The sequence below is a fragment of the Plasmopara halstedii genome, assembly GCF_900000015.1.
Source record: "Plasmopara halstedii genome assembly, contig: Scaffold_444, whole genome shotgun sequence".
Classification (NCBI taxonomy): domain Eukaryota; phylum Oomycota; class Peronosporomycetes; order Peronosporales; family Peronosporaceae; genus Plasmopara; species Plasmopara halstedii.
The window spans coordinates 1054991-1074199 of record NW_020187364.1 but is presented as its reverse complement, the minus strand read 5'-3'; the positions used below and the strand labels follow the sequence as shown (position 1 = coordinate 1074199).

The 19209-nt window shown below is 44.8% G+C and overlaps 4 protein-coding genes across 4 annotated transcripts; 2 read left to right on the top strand and 2 right to left on the bottom strand.

Annotated features, from left to right (window-relative positions):
* Nucleotides 1-1620: 1620 nt before the first annotated feature.
* PHALS_10161 (uncharacterized protein) lies at nucleotides 1621-2089 on the top strand (the record flags this gene model as incomplete). The annotated part of the gene is made up of 4 exons (XM_024725537.1): nucleotides 1621-1641; nucleotides 1695-1787; nucleotides 1886-1974; nucleotides 2050-2089. The coding sequence occupies 4 exons, from the start codon at nucleotides 1621-1623 to the stop codon at nucleotides 2087-2089; spliced, it is 243 nt and encodes an 80-aa protein (XP_024576304.1).
* A 3907-nt stretch (nucleotides 2090-5996) lies between these two features.
* Nucleotides 5997-10010, top strand: PHALS_10160 (mitochondrial protein translocase family; the record flags this gene model as incomplete). The annotated part of the gene is made up of 14 exons (XM_024725535.1): nucleotides 5997-6257; nucleotides 6324-6494; nucleotides 6575-6681; nucleotides 6772-6913; nucleotides 6986-7075; nucleotides 7156-8622; nucleotides 8689-8699; nucleotides 8762-8874; nucleotides 9209-9417; nucleotides 9485-9547; nucleotides 9605-9755; nucleotides 9827-9859; nucleotides 9925-9941; nucleotides 10008-10010. 14 exons carry the CDS (start codon nucleotides 5997-5999, stop codon nucleotides 10008-10010), a joined length of 2838 nt encoding a protein of 945 aa, XP_024576303.1.
* Nucleotides 10011-10020: 10 nt separating this feature from the next.
* PHALS_10159 (Vasohibin) lies at nucleotides 10021-11684 on the bottom strand (the record flags this gene model as incomplete). Its single annotated transcript, XM_024725534.1, has 7 exons — nucleotides 10021-10269; nucleotides 10335-10523; nucleotides 10576-10631; nucleotides 10791-10896; nucleotides 10968-11400; nucleotides 11462-11550; nucleotides 11613-11684. The coding sequence occupies 7 exons, from the start codon at nucleotides 11682-11684 to the stop codon at nucleotides 10021-10023; spliced, it is 1194 nt and encodes a 397-aa protein (XP_024576302.1).
* A 5601-nt stretch (nucleotides 11685-17285) lies between these two features.
* Nucleotides 17286-17531, bottom strand: PHALS_10158 (uncharacterized protein; the record flags this gene model as incomplete). Its single annotated transcript, XM_024725533.1, has 2 exons — nucleotides 17286-17448; nucleotides 17527-17531. The coding sequence occupies 2 exons, from the start codon at nucleotides 17529-17531 to the stop codon at nucleotides 17286-17288; spliced, it is 168 nt and encodes a 55-aa protein (XP_024576301.1).
* Between the last annotated feature and the right edge of the window lie 1678 nt (nucleotides 17532-19209).

Here is a 19209-nt window from a genome sequence, read left to right as displayed (position 1 = left end):
AGGTAGCCAGTAGTTATGCATGTATTTAGATTTTACTATATATATTTAGGAAAATCTACACAATAAAACTTAGGACGCTTTACCGCGGATAAAAATAAATAAAATCAGTTTTGAATTTAAACCGAAGAGTTTATTAGCTTTGGTACTACTCTTAGAGGTAGCGGATTGCGATTCGCTACACTCGTATTGGTTCTTATAAGGAACGGCAGCCCCGCTGCAGACGAAATCCAATTCCAAAAATAGACTTATCACAAGCTGTGAATACAAATGTTGTCCTTTACGGTACAGTAATTTGTCACTAGGTACGATATCAAAGTGACCGATATCAGCAGCTGTGATTTCATTTTACATGATCTTTGAAGTCTTTGCAGACGTGTTACAGCGTACTTTAACTTCTTAGACACATCAGTTTGACGCAGCGGCAAACCCTTTCAGAGGTTCCCGGCGACCCAAGTTCCATAAGCGATTGTGCTTACAGGATGCTCTCACCAGCTACGAGAATGTGCTGGTGCGGCACCTGTGACATGAAAGTCCCTGGTTTATCCATAAAATGTTTGTCCCTCATTAGTAGAGATAAGCTTAGAGATACCATGGTGAAAGTTATGTAATATCATGATTAGTCTCCCACAGCAGTGGCATTCCTGGGGGAGATAAATACTGAGAGTTCATGCATTGATCTGCATAAAGCAACAAGCAATCTCACAAGAATTTATGGAACGGCCGATGGCAAATGAACCGCATGTTGCTCAAAATCTTCATTGGCAGATAAATCACATCTTACGAGAAATCTTCTTTTGAAAAGCATATGAATACTAGTCTGCGGCGTTTTTGCTAAACCTTGATATATTCACAATTTCAAGCGTAAATGGCTTCTATTGCTGCCGTCGTACATTTTTTGCAAAACCATATAAGCGCGGAGAATTGTGATCTTCGCATCAGTCAAGTTCTGAAACTGTGGTTCATTTTAGATATATCTAAATGATAATATTATCCGTTTGAGATTCATCAATGCGCTGGCTGGTTGCTTGGCAAATTAATAGCATTAAGAGGAAGACGATAAGTTTTCCGAGCAAGAGAACGCATATCCACCATTCTGGACAATTTATTATTGTATTAATACATCATTCTCAATAAAGTACACAAGAAATTACATTTATCTCAGGTATGATCCCGTTAAGCTCGAAGACTCGCATTGCAGTAGGTTGAACCATATGTGCTGCATATAGCCGCTGCACGTAGAATACGGCACGGAGTCGCTTTTTGGCAGTATGAGACGCATATTTTGGGAAGGTAGCGTCTGTATCATCGATGCTACACAGCCCAGCTTTACCCAGGGCAGTAGTCGGGTCATATTTGATTGGTGAGTTTGTGTATGAGAGGGTTCCATCGGATTATTTGATGTACATCCTGGCTATGATGTGGCCATTGTGAAAAATTAAGGCGTCTACTCGGACTCAATCGGCGCTAAGTATATTCTTTGTTCGCTCTATATATTAAAGCAGTTGTGAGATTTGAACATAATGAGAACGGGGAAATTATTTAGCATTTGACATGAGTATCACCCATCTGATTTATAAGAGTTGTTGCATTCAACGCAGTTTCTAATAGCCGAACACTTGAATGGCTGCTTTGAGATCTACTGTAAGCTTTAATGTACATGCATTTTGGCTGTAATTGTACAATGCGATCTGAAGTCAGCTAACGCACTTTTGAATCTTTCTCCGGTTGCCATTAAGATCTGCGACTTCGGCTTTGCGCGCCTCTCGTCGTCGATATGGTGCAAGCGGGTTCGATTGAATGATGGATAAACTTTAGATGAAAACACTGCTAGGCATGGGTGCTCATCATTGCACTCTTGCTGATCGAATCAAGTGCTGACTAACAGAATACGTCGCCAATCGGTGACATCGAGTCATACGAATTTCGTTCTCGATTTCTTGATCACATTACTCTGCTGCGATTGGCTAGTGGTAGGTACGTTAGTGTCTTTTTATAAGTGGGTTTACATTTACTAAAGTTGACTTTTGTTGATTAGATGTAGTTTTGCAGATTACTGTGTATGCAAAAGTGTAGCATACCATCTGCATAAACTGCTTTTGCCGGAGTTGATTGACATTTGCTGAGTCCTCGTGCTCCACAGACCGCGTTTTCCCCAGTATAGTCAAGATAGTCGTGATAAATCAAATACATCTGAAATCCATAGTACGATGGATGAAGATGATATTGCCGAGATATGATAGTATTTGCGTGCGTTGCCTCCTCGACCGAAGACTGCTCTGCAGAAAATGTTTCCGGGCGCTGAGCCAGAAGTTACCGATTTGTTTGCTTGGGCGCTAAAGATGAATAAAAAATATTAAAAATTTAGAAGGGGTAATGTCACACAAATACTTGACTGTCATTTGATCGCAGGAGGAATAGTTTGTACGCATGATATGCATAGATCGCAAATAGGATATGGTCAAGCAGGTGTACGCTGAGCTTGATAAAAACATGTGTTATAGATAGTAACCCCTTGTCAGGATTTGAAGAGTTCTTTTCTGCCGCTTTGGGGTCAATTGCTTATCCGATGAGATTTGTTTGGAGTTAAGCATAGCCAATGGAAAGATTAAAGCGTCACAGACGACAGTCAACGACCGATCCGGATTCCAAGCCAGAATGCTGGCACTTTCAGATGTCTTTGCAGTTTTGAGAGCTGCTATTTTTAAATATTTGCAGCGAAGATCGGTAAAAGGCTTAGAGAACATGGCCGGCAAATCCACCATCAATTACACTTTTTCCATTTAAGTTAAATCATGACGTGTTTTATCATTTGCCTTATATTTAGCGCTCCTGTCGGCAAATACTGGCAGCATACTACTTGTCCATAACTCTATTGTCCAAGCACACATTCGTTTGAATAATTAAATGAGTTTCTGGAATTTTGGATGTATTCAAAGTCATTGCAGTTGAGAGCTGCAGCAGCCTGGATACAGCGACGGTCACACGAGGCACGACAGCAGACGCAACCGTCTGTTTTTCTTAAACTATAGTTGAGTCTGCAGAAAGCCGAAGGAAAATAACAGATAGACAGGTTTTGACGTTCGAATTCTAAATGTTTGATTTTGCACAGACGGTGTTTTGCTTACTATTGCTATGAATTGATGGGTAAGATTGATCCACGACGAGCATATTTGCTCGCGTTATTATACGCAATCTGAATAAGCTGATGCGCTTTGGTACCACATTCCACTCGTGCAAGTGCTTTGGAAGGAGATCTCCACCCCAAAATTGACGCGTTTTGTCCGATAACCTGTCTGTAAACGATCAGCAGCCGACATGTCCAATCTGGCGCCTAGCATCCTGAATACAATTAGCCACAACTTTGCTACAAAAGCGGAGTTTAATCCGGCACAGCGGTTACTCAAAACCCGTCTTAAGAAAATGTCGATGATCAGCATAATTGAATCCTCACCGGCATCCTTCTCGCTAATAGCAGCGAAATTAGACCAATTTGCACGGATGGTTCACAAAAACCGCAACACCAATATTACCGAGCGCATCTCTTAAAAAACTGTGCATGAAGCGGGTACTTTAGAGTTGCTGCCAATATCATGCTGGAACAGGCGGGCTACTAAAAAAACGATACATGAAGCAAGGACGGAACCTGTCGACATCGACACTTTTACACGTCCGCTCATAAGCGCTCGCACACTCATGCAAGTCAATCCACCAACACATAGCCTTCAACCAGCCGTAGATATTCCTTCCCCGATGTCAACTTTACAGAATTTCCAATCATTTAACGTGAAGCGTCAAGTGCGGTAGTACTGTGATATACTAAATTTGAAGCAAGAGTAGCGGTAAAAACCTGCAACCAAGCGCTTCGATAATGCGGCAATCGAAACGCTGTCTAATGTCTTGAATAAAAGCAACACATGCTGAGTCTGACCTAGGCTGAGCATATCGTCTCAGCAATTGGCGAGGTCAACATCGTGATATGCAGAATTTATGGTTGGGGAGTAGGAGAAGAGCACCCACCACAATAGGTGATCTGGTTTTGTCCTTATATCAAAGGTACTCTGAGCAAAACGAAAATTTTTTGCCATTCTTAGTGAGAGATGCGGTGACGACGTTTCTGTGTGTACAGGCGCAAAATCTGTATAGATCAGAAACGGCTTTGAGCCAGACAAGCATACCTCGAATTGACCGAAAGCTATTTTCATTGCAGCCGCCTCTTTGTTGTGAGCGAGATGTTCTTCTCTGCCGTGTTTAGATAACGAACTTATAGCGCGATGAAAAGCTCTGCACATTAGTACTTGTAGTAAAGTACATGCTATAACTAAGGACAAGGCATCACAGAACACGTGAAATGGCCGATCCGGTTTGAGTTAGCCAGAATCAGGCGCACATAAACCTTCGACCACAGAAGGCAGCTTTGTGCTGATCGGTGCTCGACGTTCCCCCCAAGGACCAGCTGCGTAGAAACTAGACCCTTCATTCCACTCAGCCGAGGGGGATCGGGGTTCTCTCCGGGAGCAAATGTTATGTACTACATAAATTTTTATCTATGAGTACCATAAAGCTGCTCATCAGCAAATAGATCTCTTTTGTTACTTGTCGGCATGGCTGAGACACATTGCCTCTGGCGCGCTCGTAGAGCTTCAATCCCTCACTCTTCAATCGACCCTCGCGGCACGGAAAGTGATCTTTGTATTTCACATGAAACTCACTTCTACCTCAAGAGAAGTCAGTTCGACGCGGTCCCACTCCTCGATGATGGTGGCAAATGTTACTTCCAATTCTCAGTGGCTCTTACGAATCCAAACTCCGCGTGGTCAACACGGACTTCTAAGTCAAAGCTATCTCTGTGTAAGGTGTATGGCAACCCCGCTTCATTAGGTAGCGCTTGTAGTCAACATCGTGTCGACACTACATCCTCCATGAGAATGGAACACGCAATCTGTCCTCGAAACAACTTTACACGCTTAAAGCGCCTATGTCGTGAGGTGACTGATAGGGGATAGCACGCTTGGAAGCCCAAGAACCGAAAGCAGTTACGCGACGCAGGCGATCAATAGCAATGAGAACACGGTGGTGGGATACTTTCATCAAAACGTTAACTAGTCGTCGGTGGGAACAGAAACCCAGCTCCCACAGTGTTGCCTCTCATGTTAAGCGTCCAGCACTTTGAGGTCATAGGCAGAGAGATCCCCTCCCTGAAGATGCTGAAGTTGAAAGGGACATTAGTTATGCTCCGGACAATGCAAAAGGGTGTCGCGTTCGCAGTCTTCAAGTTAGTCGGCTGCGCGCAATGATGGGTACTCACGTGCAGCATTTCTTCAGAAGCGGCATGTCTAACATGGGAATATTTATAGCGATATATATGTCGCGAGTGTTTGCACCGCCAAACCAGGCTCGGTAAGATTGCATCCCCGAGTTACAACATTTATCGCCGCGATGGCAGCGACTCCACTTTCTTTTTTCTTTTTCTTTTTTCTAAATATAGAGCGACATTATAAGTAAGCTATATATGATTATTATGTCTAATAATAAATCAATATATGCTGCATGACGGCCCACACATCCCACGGAGTTCTCCTTCACGGAGTCCCATCGTCCTCATCACCCCAATGCTTTGGTGCCCCTGAGCTGTGCAATTGAACGAAAGTATATACAACAGTTTTGTTGTGTACCCCAGTACAGCAACGCCCCTCACTATTATTCCTTAAAAATTTACCGAGTGAGTTTGTTTGGTAGGTTGTTGGAGAGCAGCATGCGTTATCTACAATTTTTTATAAAAGTATTTTGGAGATATTTTTGATGGAAATCTCCTGTCGAAATGATGATGCATTTCATGAAGTGCTTCTAATATAGAATGACTAGATTCCGTAAACATGCCGCTGAAATGTCTACGGCACAATCCGAACATAAACTAGCCACCTACCCACCTGTTATGTAATTTTGGAGTGCAGTCCAAACCTGAGAGCAGGACGAGTAGCAGCCACAGCTCGGATAAGATGGGCAGTCGACGCCGCCGGATGAAGCAAATGCAGGGAGTGCTTTTACTTTCGCGGCTGGATAAGTCAGCAACGCGCACGTATCAGAAGCCGCAACGCGTGATAGTAGTGCTGCAGCCCCAGATGTTGCAGCTCTCTTACTCGTCGCTAACAGACCAGGACAATCTGCGTCCACTGGGACATATTAGCCTGCTCGGCTCCACGCTGGAGCAAGTCCTTAATGGATTTATCATTCATGAGGCTGGAAATGGGTCTTGCAAAGTCGGTTATGCATTTTAATGATGTAAGGCAACTTTCCGCTTATGGATCGATGCATGTATGGGACAGAAAGTTAGGCTTCAGGATCAGGACAAGGCCACTATGGATGCTTGGTTTTATGCAGTCTATACGGCGACCACAGAGCACAAGCGCATTCCGGTCGGTATCGACGAGAATGATAAGCACAAGCTCGGGGTCATTTTTACTTCGAGCAAAATCGATGAACACACAGAGGAGGTGGTGCGTGATGCCATTGTCTGCTTCCAAGATTCATATCTATACTGTGTTGTGAAATCGACTTAATTGATACTATCGAACAGGAATATGAGATATCGTGCCAATTGGCCCTTCCTGCAGGAACCATTGACAAGCTTGGTATCTCTTGGAAAACATGGAAGACTTTTCAGGAATTCCGAACGTTTGACGAGTGAGTGTGATAAAGATTTGTTAATCTAATATTTCTCTATTCTTACTGGGCAGTCGACGAAGCTGACTGCCTTTTTGCATTCCGTTATAGTGAGCTGCGAGTATCATTCGGTGCCTGTATGACGCAAATCACGTTCCCTCGAGGCCGCAAACGCGATACACTTTTTAGTAGTCTGCGCAAAAAGTCACTGCAAGGAGTGAAAGAGCAACAGCTTGCTCTCTATACTAAACATGTTCGCTCTAGTGATAACTTGCTTTTATTTACGTCAATTATTGATGCAAGTCTATTTTTGTTACTAATGTAGGTGTGCCAAATGTCCGAGAACGTCAATAACCCTTCGCTTCGTGAAAAATTGATGCAGTTTCTCAAGTTTTATGATTTTTATGAGATTGCTGTAAGCACCAACGATTGGTGTATACTATGTTTCCTGAAAATAGTCTGACTAGTGTTTGATTACTGCTTTTAAACATCCAGTCATCAGCCACTAGCGATACCGATAGGAGTGATCACGAAGCCTTAGCCACACTCGTCAGCACTGACCCTATACACGAGCCGGTGCTTTCCGTATCCGCAAATGCTGAAACGATTGGTGATGTGTCGGAACAAATCCCACTTCGTGATGTACAGAGTGTAAGCCAGCCTGCTGCTGAGCCCTCAGAAGGCGTGTCCGGCATACGTGTGAGTAAACAATTTACTACTACGGACTCAATTTCTTCTCTGCCGATCATGTATGGAAGATCGAGTTTTGCTTTCTCAGAAGACGAAGATGAAGGTTTTGTGGAAGTCATACCCGTAATTGACCCCAAAGCATCGAAGAGACTCCACAAGAAAATTATTCAGACTGTTCGTGAGCTTGTATCTCACGATGAAGAGCGCGTGCGGGAGTTCCAAGACCAAACGAAAGATTTTGGCCGAGATGAAATGTCAGCCTTGGAGTATTGCGCGTTTCTACTTGGAGCAGTAGGCGCTTTGGAGTGCTGTAAACTCATTCCCGAAATGGCAAAACTTCTTCCTGATGACATTAAAAGAGCAGAATTAATGCAAGCTCGAGCTGCCATCTGGACACGAACTCACAGGCGGCAGCGCAGACGCTCAAAGCAGTTTTCAGAGAGCGTTGTGCTTCAAAAGTCAAGAGAATCTCAATTAAGTAGTGATTACGTACACAGTCGAGCGCGTCCAAAGTCAGACAGCGCAAGTTTTTGGAGTAGAGAATCTGAGCGCGTTCGGCCTATTAAAGGATTAGTACGAAGTTTTGAGATCAAAAGAACATCCACATCACCAATTGAACTCCCACGTCATAGCAAGCCGTCACCCGATGCTCTTGCTCATTGTGCTGGGATTGCTGACCCGCGACGTCATTTGAATCGACGAGCTTCCTTTAACGTAATGTCTCGTGAGACTGTGCAAACGGATTCGATCAAAGAGGAGGATCCGGCAGACAACAAGTCTGATGACGAGAGTTTTTCAGACCGATTTCACTCTCTGAGTTACGAGACTCCGCCGAATAATTGGATGTCACCAGTGTCTGGAAAGATGACGGTTAACTCAGGACGACGCAACTCTGTATTTCTCATTGAAGATGATGTTGACCACGATGATGATGACGACCACAATGATGACGACGACAGTAATGACAGTGATGAAGAAAGTCGCCATCCAAATTGCTACGGTCACAGCCGCTATCGTCAACAAAGCGGATGCGAAAGTGGTTGCCGTAAAAATCATATCGCGACTGAGTCTTGTGTCAGTGCTCGATCTCGTCAGAACTTCTCTTTCGTTGCTGGAACTGATGAAGATCATAACGATGAAGAAAATAGCCATTTGCGATATCGCAGGAGCCAAAGCTGCGCCAGTCATATGTTCAATGAGAAGGCGAACCTTCTTAACACAGCACATCAAGAGGAAAACCCAGTTCTGGCTCGTCTTAAAAAGCAGGGGGCTGTAAACTTTATGATACAGCTACAGTAGGGACGTGTATGCAGCAAATCATCGCTGTCTTTGTTTAAGTGTACTCTCAGGTTTGGTGTTATGTTGTGCGGGCACCTTTCCTGACTGTGTGTCTGACCATCTATATGAGAAGGAAGGCTGGACGATGTGATGTACAGGCAGAGAAAATGTCCGCCCACTATCGATCACTGAATAAATACAATATTTACAGAACACTGCGTTATACGTCTAAGGCTATCATTCCTTGTATGTTAGTATAGCCGAACAGCATTATCATCCACACTCGACACGAAGATTATTTTTTTTGCAATTTTTTGGACTAACGCTGTATTTGACAAATCTTGAAGTGAGAGGTACCTAAATTTAGGAGACTCTTAGCTCACTCCCTGGTCAAGCGTACGAATTCATCCTGTTCGCGTGTGTTATAGTGAAATTTTGAAGCTAATGTACCCCGTTGCAAAGAATCAGTGGACAAGTATAGGTGTTTAATTCTGTTGTGATGTGTTTGTCATGTTACCGGTATCCTAATTATAACTTAGAACATTTGTACCGAAAATTAGGATCAGAATTAATTACATAGGCAGCATGGACGACTCGTGTGAACGTAGTACACAGCAAATCGCGACTAACCGTATTATAAAGTTTGTGGAGGAATCGCGTGAAAGCTGCTGGAAGCGTAGCGCGGTGGCTTGTATAGCTGGATCAATTATGGGAGTAGGACTTGGCACGTTTCTCGGCACTTTTGAGGGTGCTCATGGAGATCTCATGGGTCATACCATGCGAGAGCAGGTTTACACGATAAATTCATCAAGGTAATTGATATGTACTGATTGAGCTGTTGTGTCGGTATTTGTAGCTCTACAATGGTTTCAGCAAATCTATCAAGGCTGGTTATGTGCGCAGCGTTCACTTCTCTAAGGCACGTGGAGCTAATCATGAGTATGTCAATTTCGGTCAAGTAAATGATCAATGCTAGGAGTTTGCGCTCGTGGGCAGTATTTTTGCTGGTATCGAGTGCACGATTGAGCGCGAAAGAGCAGCTCATGATATTTTGAACCCTATATTAGCCGGTGGCGTATCAGGCGGATCGCTTGGTGCATGGGCTGCGAGGAGGTCGGGTACACAGTGTGAGACAATGCTTTTGAAGTCTCTGACAAAGCTGAGCTGATTCTGATCTGAAAGTGTGTTGTGATTGTAGTGCTAGTGCGAAATACAGTCAAGGGCGCAGCAGGTTTTGCTGTCATGGCAGTTTTGTTTGAGAAAGGCATGGAGCTTTTAGCGAACCCGACCGGATAGACGAAAAATTAAAGTTGGTATGTACGCGGGAGGACGTGGGATTGCGTCATCTAACTTTAATTTGCCCCATACATTACCACCAGTAAAAATTCGAACCTAGATTTCTTTCAGAAAGAAGGGTCTTTCCAGTGTGACAGTTTCTGCGTCAGATAATACTTCCAACCTGCCCCCAAACGAACAAATCATTGGCTTGCAACTGAACAAGACATAATTGCCATCGAAAGACATATCACTTCCTTGAATTTCTCTCCCTCCTTTCTTGATCAGCTTCGTTTGAATAGGTTCTATCAATGACGAAGTACGCTTGTTCCCGTTGAACTTCAGTGCCACAACAATCATGCCTCCCTAATACATGCAAATCAGCAAGAATAAGATTTCGATGTGGGTTAAACTTTATGAGCGAAGCGTACAGCCGACAAATAAAATGTTGATGACGACTGCCCACATTTATCTGTTTGACAACTTTTTTCTAGCAGCAAGTTTGGCTGCAATTTGGTGACAATTTCAAGAAAGCCCGACTTATCCTCGATCTTGATTGAAAGCGGAGTTGGCGACGTATTTTGAAGAAAAATATTTGTTGGTGGAGCCGGCGCATTGCTCTACAAGTGCTGATGAATAAAAATATATCGAAAAGTTGTAGGCAGTACTCACAGAAATCGGCTTCTTGATAATTATTTCGATTGGTGTTATAACGATGTGAACTGTCCCTGACGGCAAAATATTTTGAGTATGCGTTGCTTCTTCACATGCATTAAAGTCATCCGAAAACGAGTTGCGGCGCTGGTTTGCGCGTGGTGATTGCACTTTAGACTCCAATTCTGGGATGTGGAGATCATACTTAGCTCCGAACCAAGCAGGTAGTGTACCTGTAGACTTCTTGAAATTGTATATTTCTGCTGCATCCTTTCCAAAGCCATCCAACTGCTTCGACACTTCCGTCCAACTGTTGCCGTAAACTTGAATATTAAAGACCTATGAAGTTTACGTGATCGCGGTCGTAACTAAAACAGTCAATACCAAAGCACTTGTAATAACTAACGAACCCGCCACTCGACTCGCTCGGACGAATGAATATCGTGGGTTAAAGGAAATCCAATGTTAACCTTTAAAACCTGGTGGTAAACATTCTCAAATTCGTGACAGTACTCGAGAATTAAATCACCTAAAGTGTCAAATTTCAGATCCTTGTCCATGAGTTTATCGCACCGGCTCAAACCCAACGCTCCCCATTTTCGCTGTTGGTGTTGAATGCCCAGGACAATGTGGCGATGCGTTGTTGCGCCAGCTGTTGTTTTAAAGCTGACAGGGAATCGATCAAGTTTCTTGATTCCCGCAGTCAGGTAGGCTGCCAAAAAGACCGCCTCGAGACATTGAATAGGTAGACCTTCCCTGAGAATTTCTTTTGCTGTGCTCGCAATACTCTTAAAACTGCGATTCTTGTTGACATCAAAGTAAAGAGTTCCGGTATAATTGTATCTTGTCATAGGACGTCTTGTCAGCATGACATCAACATAATAGACCGCCATCTATCACCTACTCAAGCGAGGTAATGACATTTTGAAAAGTGTGCAGCTTGCTATTCATGGACACCTTCGGCCCGAATGAGGGAAGTTTGGGCTCAGGAGGCTGTTCAATAAGTAAAACAGTCAAATTCACCATAAGCATTAGTCGAACTTGCAATTATTTACCTCGGGAAGACTTGTCATAGCCTTAACCTTCTGCCAAGCAACCTGCAGCTCATTGCCAGAAATCGCTGCCATGGAAAAGATCAAATAGTTGACATTTTTTACTTGTACATTGGTTGCTAAATTCAGAGCTTCAACAATTTTTGTGCCTCTAAAAATGGAAGCCTAAATGTGTAAAATGTACATTATAGTATATCGTACAGCACAGTCAGAAAGAGTACATCATTCTGTGTGGGTAACTGGATAATCCGTGAATGGACCTTAAATCAAATTTGGAGCCGACAATGCACACGGGTATAGAAAATCTTCGCTCACTGAACAAGTATGAAATTTCACACAAACGTGCTACAGCGTATCTGATCGGACAATTGTCGCAGCTGCTGTCAAAAGAGCATCGGAGTCTAGAAACGGTTTAAGCTATTTCAGAAAGATGTGATGACCTTATTGTAAGCCGGGGAAAATGCTGTGTAGCTTTATCTCATGGTATGGTAGCTTTATTCGTAATTTTCAGCACTCCCCGCGATCGACCCCCGAGCTTGGAGATAGCCAGCGCCACGCGCTGTTGCTTGGTCTGGAGCATGGTCAACGCCATAACCATCTCGACCTCTCACCCTGAGCAGAAGATTCTTTCTATCCTTGCCCTTGAAGGTATCATAATCGGATTGGGCGGGGGAGTCATCCGTCGCCGACGGTGGCGCCATGGACGCAGTCGTCGCCCGACCGTTGATGCGTGCGCTAGATAACCACCCTGCGAACAGCATCCAACTTCTTTTTCTGCCTCGTCGAAATCATTGATAATTTCACCACTTCTTCGGAAGTCGACAGGTCGGGGAGCGGATATGTCGTCCGCAAGGTTCGAGCAGGGCTCATGTCGCGCGTGACCCTCTTCTACTTCCCATCCTGAGAAAAGAGTAACCGACTCGTAGTCGAGTTCTTCCAAATCCTCGACGAGCTAATCCATCGCCCGTGACGGGCGCGGTGTGCGGTCGGGAGTAGACATTGCGTCGGTTTTCTTGGTCGCGCAACCCTGTCGCTGAAGTTGCACTTCACACTGACGTGCGGCACTTCGGTCGAAGCGGCTTTTCTCTCCACGACAGAGCTGAAGCTACAGCTTTTACGAGTGTTCTCGCCGCCGAACCAGGCATATCGCGTGCGATCGCGTTTCTTTGCCGCCCAGAAGGCAATAAGAGTTTGGTGAACTTTGTCCAAGTGTTGCGTACACTCATTGCCAGGATGACAACCAATCTTCTTCCGGGCTGTCACAGTGATCGTCTTCTTGGGGGGCGTCCGCACTGGCGTTCGTTGCCATAATTGAAGTCTTCCGTGTTCATTCGTCTTTTTTAGAAAGCGTTAATGCCGAATTCAACTTTGAGTCGACACGACTTGGTTGGAATGCACACTCTAACAGCTTGTCGAGCGCCTGAGCCAATGGATCTCAGCTATGCTGAGAAAGTGGAGTGAGAGCTCCGAGCTTCCGGGCAGCGTTTAATCACCCGACGGTGTTTTGTTTGTGGAGACACCCGTTCATTTCGGACTGGTTGTCCCTGCGCAAGACACGTAAAAGTTCATCGAGCCGACGTCCTGCTTCTCATCAATCTTCTGGTTCGTTTTGGGAAAACGACAACAACCAGTAGGCGCAGGGCTGCCTACTACAGAAAAATTGAGTTCTGTTGAGCCTCAAGGAGGTAAAGGTCAGCAGGGTCCAGCCCCGAAGAGCTCTGTGCTCTCGAATACGGAACGTGTGTGCAAGCCGGGCTTGCTGGTCGTGAAAGCGACCATGAAGAGCTTTGTAAAGCCATGAAAGATCTTGATAGATTCCGGGGCGTCGAGCAATTATGCTCGACACTCCACGATGGCCAGTGATTATAAACTCAAATTAAAAAATGCACATAACAGCAAGTTTTGATTAATTTTGTTCGCTGTTTTAATCACCAGATTGGACATGTTAATCGCTGACCATCTGCAGACAGGTCGTCAAACGAGATCCAAAAATCAAGCGGTAAAAATATTATCTTTACCACTTTCTCGGTGAGACCGTGGTGCTGAAGCAAATCGCTCTCACTCATTGAGTTTGCCTTAAACAAAGTAGTCCATGCATATGCAATCTTTGTTTATATTTAAATGGCCTGGATTCCTGACTTCTGTTCTGATTGTGCCACGAAGTGGATTTGGTCTCGCCGATAGTAGCCCGGCTACATTTTAAAGCAGATCATCATGCGATTTTGCGTTATGTACCAATTGTGCGATGCCAAAACGCAGTGTCAAGATTATTCGACGAAATACACCAAAACTAGAGACAGAAAAACATATATAGTTGAGGACGAGTCTTTGAGTAACAAGTGTTGATCTACCTATCCGGCAGTGTCTGCAATCTATATTAGTATGCTCAGACCCCGGACCATCGGACCGTTCACGGTCGTGTGAGAAAGGGATAAGAGTATACTTTTATTATATCAAAGTGAGTACAAAGACATTTCAAACTTTATATAGCTTGAAAACGCCATACCACCATCAAGCTGTTACGAGTTAGTTGGACGAGAAGCGCACAGTCGGGGACAGAGCAACATCTCTACATCCCCTAATAGCTGAGATACCTCTGCTTTGGAGCATCGACATGGTTCTAAACCGCTGAAGGTTCGCAGCGCGATGGCGTAGTTCCGTGAGCGCATGCAAAATCTGAGCCTTCTCAAATTCGTAAACACGCTAAGGCCTCAATAGATACTGATGTGCCACCAGTTTCAAAAAGTCAGTTGGGGTGTTTGTCCTCCGCCTGCGCGTTCGTGCGGACGGAACAGGTGGTAGCCCAGTTTCATATATAATTGGAGAGTGGGCAAGTGAGTTTACCAAGGCTACACTACCAGCATTCGTTGCATTGAGAAAAAACCAACACTCCGCAGAAACCATTTAAGCTCGAGGTCCCACTTCGAAAAGATTGTTCTGCCACAGATAATGCTAATAATTTGGCGCACACTTGGTCTATATATCCCGCAATTGAGAGAAAGAGTCATCCAACATAGCGCGTGGACTTGTTGCAAGTTCGGGGTGGGTAGCTATAACAGCTGTCTGACGAAGAAGAGTGGAAGATTGAGAGCGATTTCCTCGACCCGTCTGTTAGAGATCAGTACCTAGAGTCTAGCCGTTTTGACGGGTACGAATCTACCCTACCGCTGCTGCTTCAATCGCAGTAAGTACCTCCAAGTAGTTGTGACTTGTGTGGTTAGCAAGCGAAATGCGAAGCGACTTTTTGTGCGAGTCCAGAGCATAAGATTGCTAGGCTTCACCCCAGCACCGTGATACGTATTAGGTGGAATAAAGCTACAGTCACGAAGTGCTGGGATACATCTAATTTGGGCGACCCCCTCATAGCCACGTCGTCGTGAGTTCTATAGCTGGGTGTTTCATCTCTTTCGCAATGAAAATAGGGACAAAATGCGTAACTCGTGCAGACAAGAGGCAGAGAGCGAAGAACGTCTTCTTCTCGGCAACTGGCATTACAGTAAGTCTACAGGGTGGGATGCAGGGTCCAGGCGTCGGATAGTTGCTACGACAATTATCATTAAAAATAACCTTGCCCTTCTCACCAAGAACGACTTTTAAATCGTCAGCTACATGGATTTCGCCTTTTGTAAAGGCTAGATGATCTATAGTATGGTGCGTATAGGATTGACTCTCGATGCGAAGATACCTTGAGGGGCAAGCAGTAGGGCATAAGAGGTGGAGCTAAACTCTCAAAGGCAGTGGGTGCTCACTGACCCCTCACTTTGTGTCATTGTATAAACGGACAAACAAGTGTAAGATACAATTTGGTCCCTGCAATGAAGTATGCACTCTGTTGTCGTGTAGATAGATAGCACAACTCTACACCATAATATTTTGTGCCATTGTAAGGAAGATTACACTCTAGTATAACTTCGAATATTTAGAAGTTCGAGATATTTGGTACTAGTAAAGACGATAGGGGGTCATAAGAATTAGGTTCACGTTACACGTACGGTATTTGCCTCACGTCGAGCGATAACGATAGTTTTTGACCATGATCCAGCTCATAATTAGTATAATTCTAAAATCATTAATTCTAATTGTAATGGGGTCCCACGTACCCTTGGATGAAAGGGCGGGTCGCACAAGATATGCGACCGTACATAGGTGTGGATTACACAAGTCGGTGTAATCACACAGTGGTGTGGCTACACCGTAACAAGAAGCCACCACGTGGACAGTAATGCATATTACTATATTAATTAGGTTTCACTATATAAATTAGACCTTACTATATTAATTTAAAAAAAAACTATGGTTTTAGATGTTGCGGCTCTGCCGCAACTAAAACAATTAAATACAGCTTCAATTTTGAACGAAAGAGTCCCTTTACCTTGGTTATGGTTTTCAGTGCTGTTGGGGGCAGCGAATTGCGACCCGCTGCACTCGTATTGGTTCTGGGAAAGAACGTAAGGTCAGTCAGTGACCTTAGCTTAGCTTCCTCTAAGCAAAGAGTTACGACAGCCCCGCTACACAAATTTTGTGCCACTCTTGAATTAGTATATTCAGCTGTGTAACTATTAGTCGGTACCCGTTGCTGTGTGAAGAGTACTAACCCGTTCATGGTATATTTGTTAAGACAAAATTTTATCAAGCTCCGTTGCACAGGATATTTCGGTGTGAGCTGCACTAGTATTGAGAGTCTCCATGAAGATGGTGACCAGTTCCGTAGACCCTCCGTCGAAAGAAGGTGCGCCACATTAATTTATCACAGTGCTGAGTATTATCAAACTCTGCTACCCCCATCCCCATTGATGGATATAAAATCATTTCGATTGCATACGGGTATGCATGGTTAGGCGGCGCGAGCACTTGGGATTATGTCACTTCTTATCTTCACATCTCGGGGTTGATTTTCCATAGAGAAACTAAACGTTGGAGCAGTATAATCTCGCACGAGGCCACATGGCTTGGGAACCGGTCGTCGGGAGAATGACCGAATACATGGTCATCTCAGCCTCGCTCGTCTCGAGAAAAGGAGTTCTATTCTATCTTACCTTGAAGCGCTGGACGCTCAAATTGAGCAGCCTCATGATAAAAGTGTCACCCTCCCAGTGGCACCCCATCAGAATGCTTCTGGATGTGGATCACCTGCGTGTCATCTAAGCTTTTGGAAGCCTTCAAATGAACAATTACCTATTCCAATTTTCGGGCCGCTAGGTATGTTAATCCCTCAATACCAACTACAGACATGAGCTTATTAAGCGAGTCAAAAAATCGATCAACTTTCGTGCCATTTTCACTGTGTATACCTTCTACTCAGATTCGATCAACGAGTTGATGACAAGTGCTACCATGTTAAACGGGATTATCGGGTCCGAACGAAATTTGCGTTCATAAACGCACAAAAATTGAGTTTGTATGCTCTGCCCGGAAGCGAAGTCAAAAGCGAAATCAAAAGCCCCTCAAGTATTAATAACTATATCTGCTTTATAACGTTAAGAGTGGTATGTAGTTAGAATTCAATGTAGTTTCGACAGATTGATGAATATTTTCACTATTGTGACTCTATGTACTGCATATCATGAAGCGAGCGGCTTTTTGCCCCTTGTTTTTCTTGGATCGCATAAATCATGATCTCGTCAAACAGCATTTCTTCGACCTTACTGATACCTGATACGTGAAGAGCACTAGCTTTCAGCTTAGTTGCTCGCTAAAAGCCTTCTTAATTGCCTCACAACTCTGGGCCAACAGCCAATCTATATGCGGCAGAAATTCTCCACGAGCAAAATTCACGAGAGCATATTGCTTGCGATCAGTTGAGGAGCACTCTTTTCTCGGTGGAACATTTGGACACACGCTGTTGAGCTTCTATGAGAACTGCGTTTGCTAGCTAAGATTAATACGAATGACACTTTGCAAAAAGGGTGTTATATACGGCATACTGTACGTGAGATTTGCGTTTCTTGGCAAATTCGAATATGATTTCTGGAGGGTATATATCGTAATAATTCTAGTTTTTTATTAAAGCATTTTTTATCATGAGAGGGTACTTAAATTAATTAAAGACCTAAGTGTAGACTAATTTCTCCATTTTAGCGCTACGACCACAGAAGCTCGGGGCCATAGATTGAGCTCAGCTCATGGCACTTCGGCTTCTCGGACTACCGCCGAGAAGCGCGAGGCGTCATGATCCTTCTGATCATAAGCGTCCACGACGTTTGGGCAGCCTTGCCGAAGTGGCACTTCAAATTCCAAAGGGTTCTCAAACTTTTGGTATCCCCGCCACTTCACAAGATATTGGGTTTGACTTTGTCGAAGACGTCGACCCACAAGGCGTTCCACGCGATAATGAACGCCACCGTTCTCATCGGGAAGAGTCAGCGACGGACGATGACGACTTAGTCGACCGCCGTACGGTAAATTGCGATGCACTATGAGCTCTGGAAGACAAAGTCCGTCTTCATCCGCACTCCACCGAGCATCTTGCCGAGGTCGCATAACGCTGTGCGGAAACCCTCGAGAGGCTGGAGCACTTTGTGCACCGACTCCCTCACGTTGAGGACTATTGCGCTCTGTCGGAGCGGCTCCTAGCCGTCAAGCGACGGTGAAGTGCCTGGCACCATTGGAAACGGAAAGCGTTGCTCTCCGTGCTCAAAACTAGTTGTCGGCTCAACATCTGGGTGGCCGAGCGCCTATGGGCGCCGCCCGGGTGCCAACGCTTCTGCGGTCACTTGCGCCGAATACCGGTACGGCTTAAGCAATCCACATAAAACATCGGGTGATTGCGCAACCTTCTCGGAAAGCTTGGCGTATAAGCAGAGCCTCGCTTGGTCATGACCTTAAAAGGTCCGAAAAACTGTTGACGTAGCTTCGTCGTAAAGCCAGCAGAGCTGCATGTGTAGGAAGGTTTTCAGCATTTAATAAAAGTAGGTCTCCGACCTCAAAGCTCTTCACATTTCTTCTGCTTATACCGTCTGGCTTTTCTTTCTGCGTGTCTTGGCTTTCAGCCATCGCATCGCGAACATGTCGAAATATCCGCAATCTGGTAATCAGGAAGTCATCGCCTTCTTTTTGCACAATGAGAGGGCTGACATCAGTTAGCCATTTGGCTATTCCTCCCTCACCAAGCCCTGAGTCATAGGATGGCGGCGTCAGCGGGACGCGAGGATTAATAACCCTGTTCACGTAGAACGGCGTGTAACCAGTAGATGCATGCGCTACATTGTTCAAAGCGAACTTCACAAGTAGCAGCATGGCGCTCTAACACGTCATCATCTCAGCGAAGACGCTGCAAAGAACGTCTTTAAAGACGCAACTCAGGCGCTTAGTTTCATCATCGGTCTGCGAATGGTTTGACATTGACATAGTCAACTTGGTGCCCAGCCCCTTGAAGATCGTCGACAAAAAATTCCAGCAGATGCGCGGATCTCTGTCAGATAGAATTGACTCCGGGTGTCCATGTTGTCGAAAGACACGATCCCCAAACAGCGTCGCTGTACAGACACCGTCGATGGTGCCCGGCACAGCCGCAAGACAAGTCATCTTGCTTAAACGGGCGACAAAAACCACCACACCTGTTTGTTCGGCAGGCCAGACACAAAGTCCGTACTCATGGACC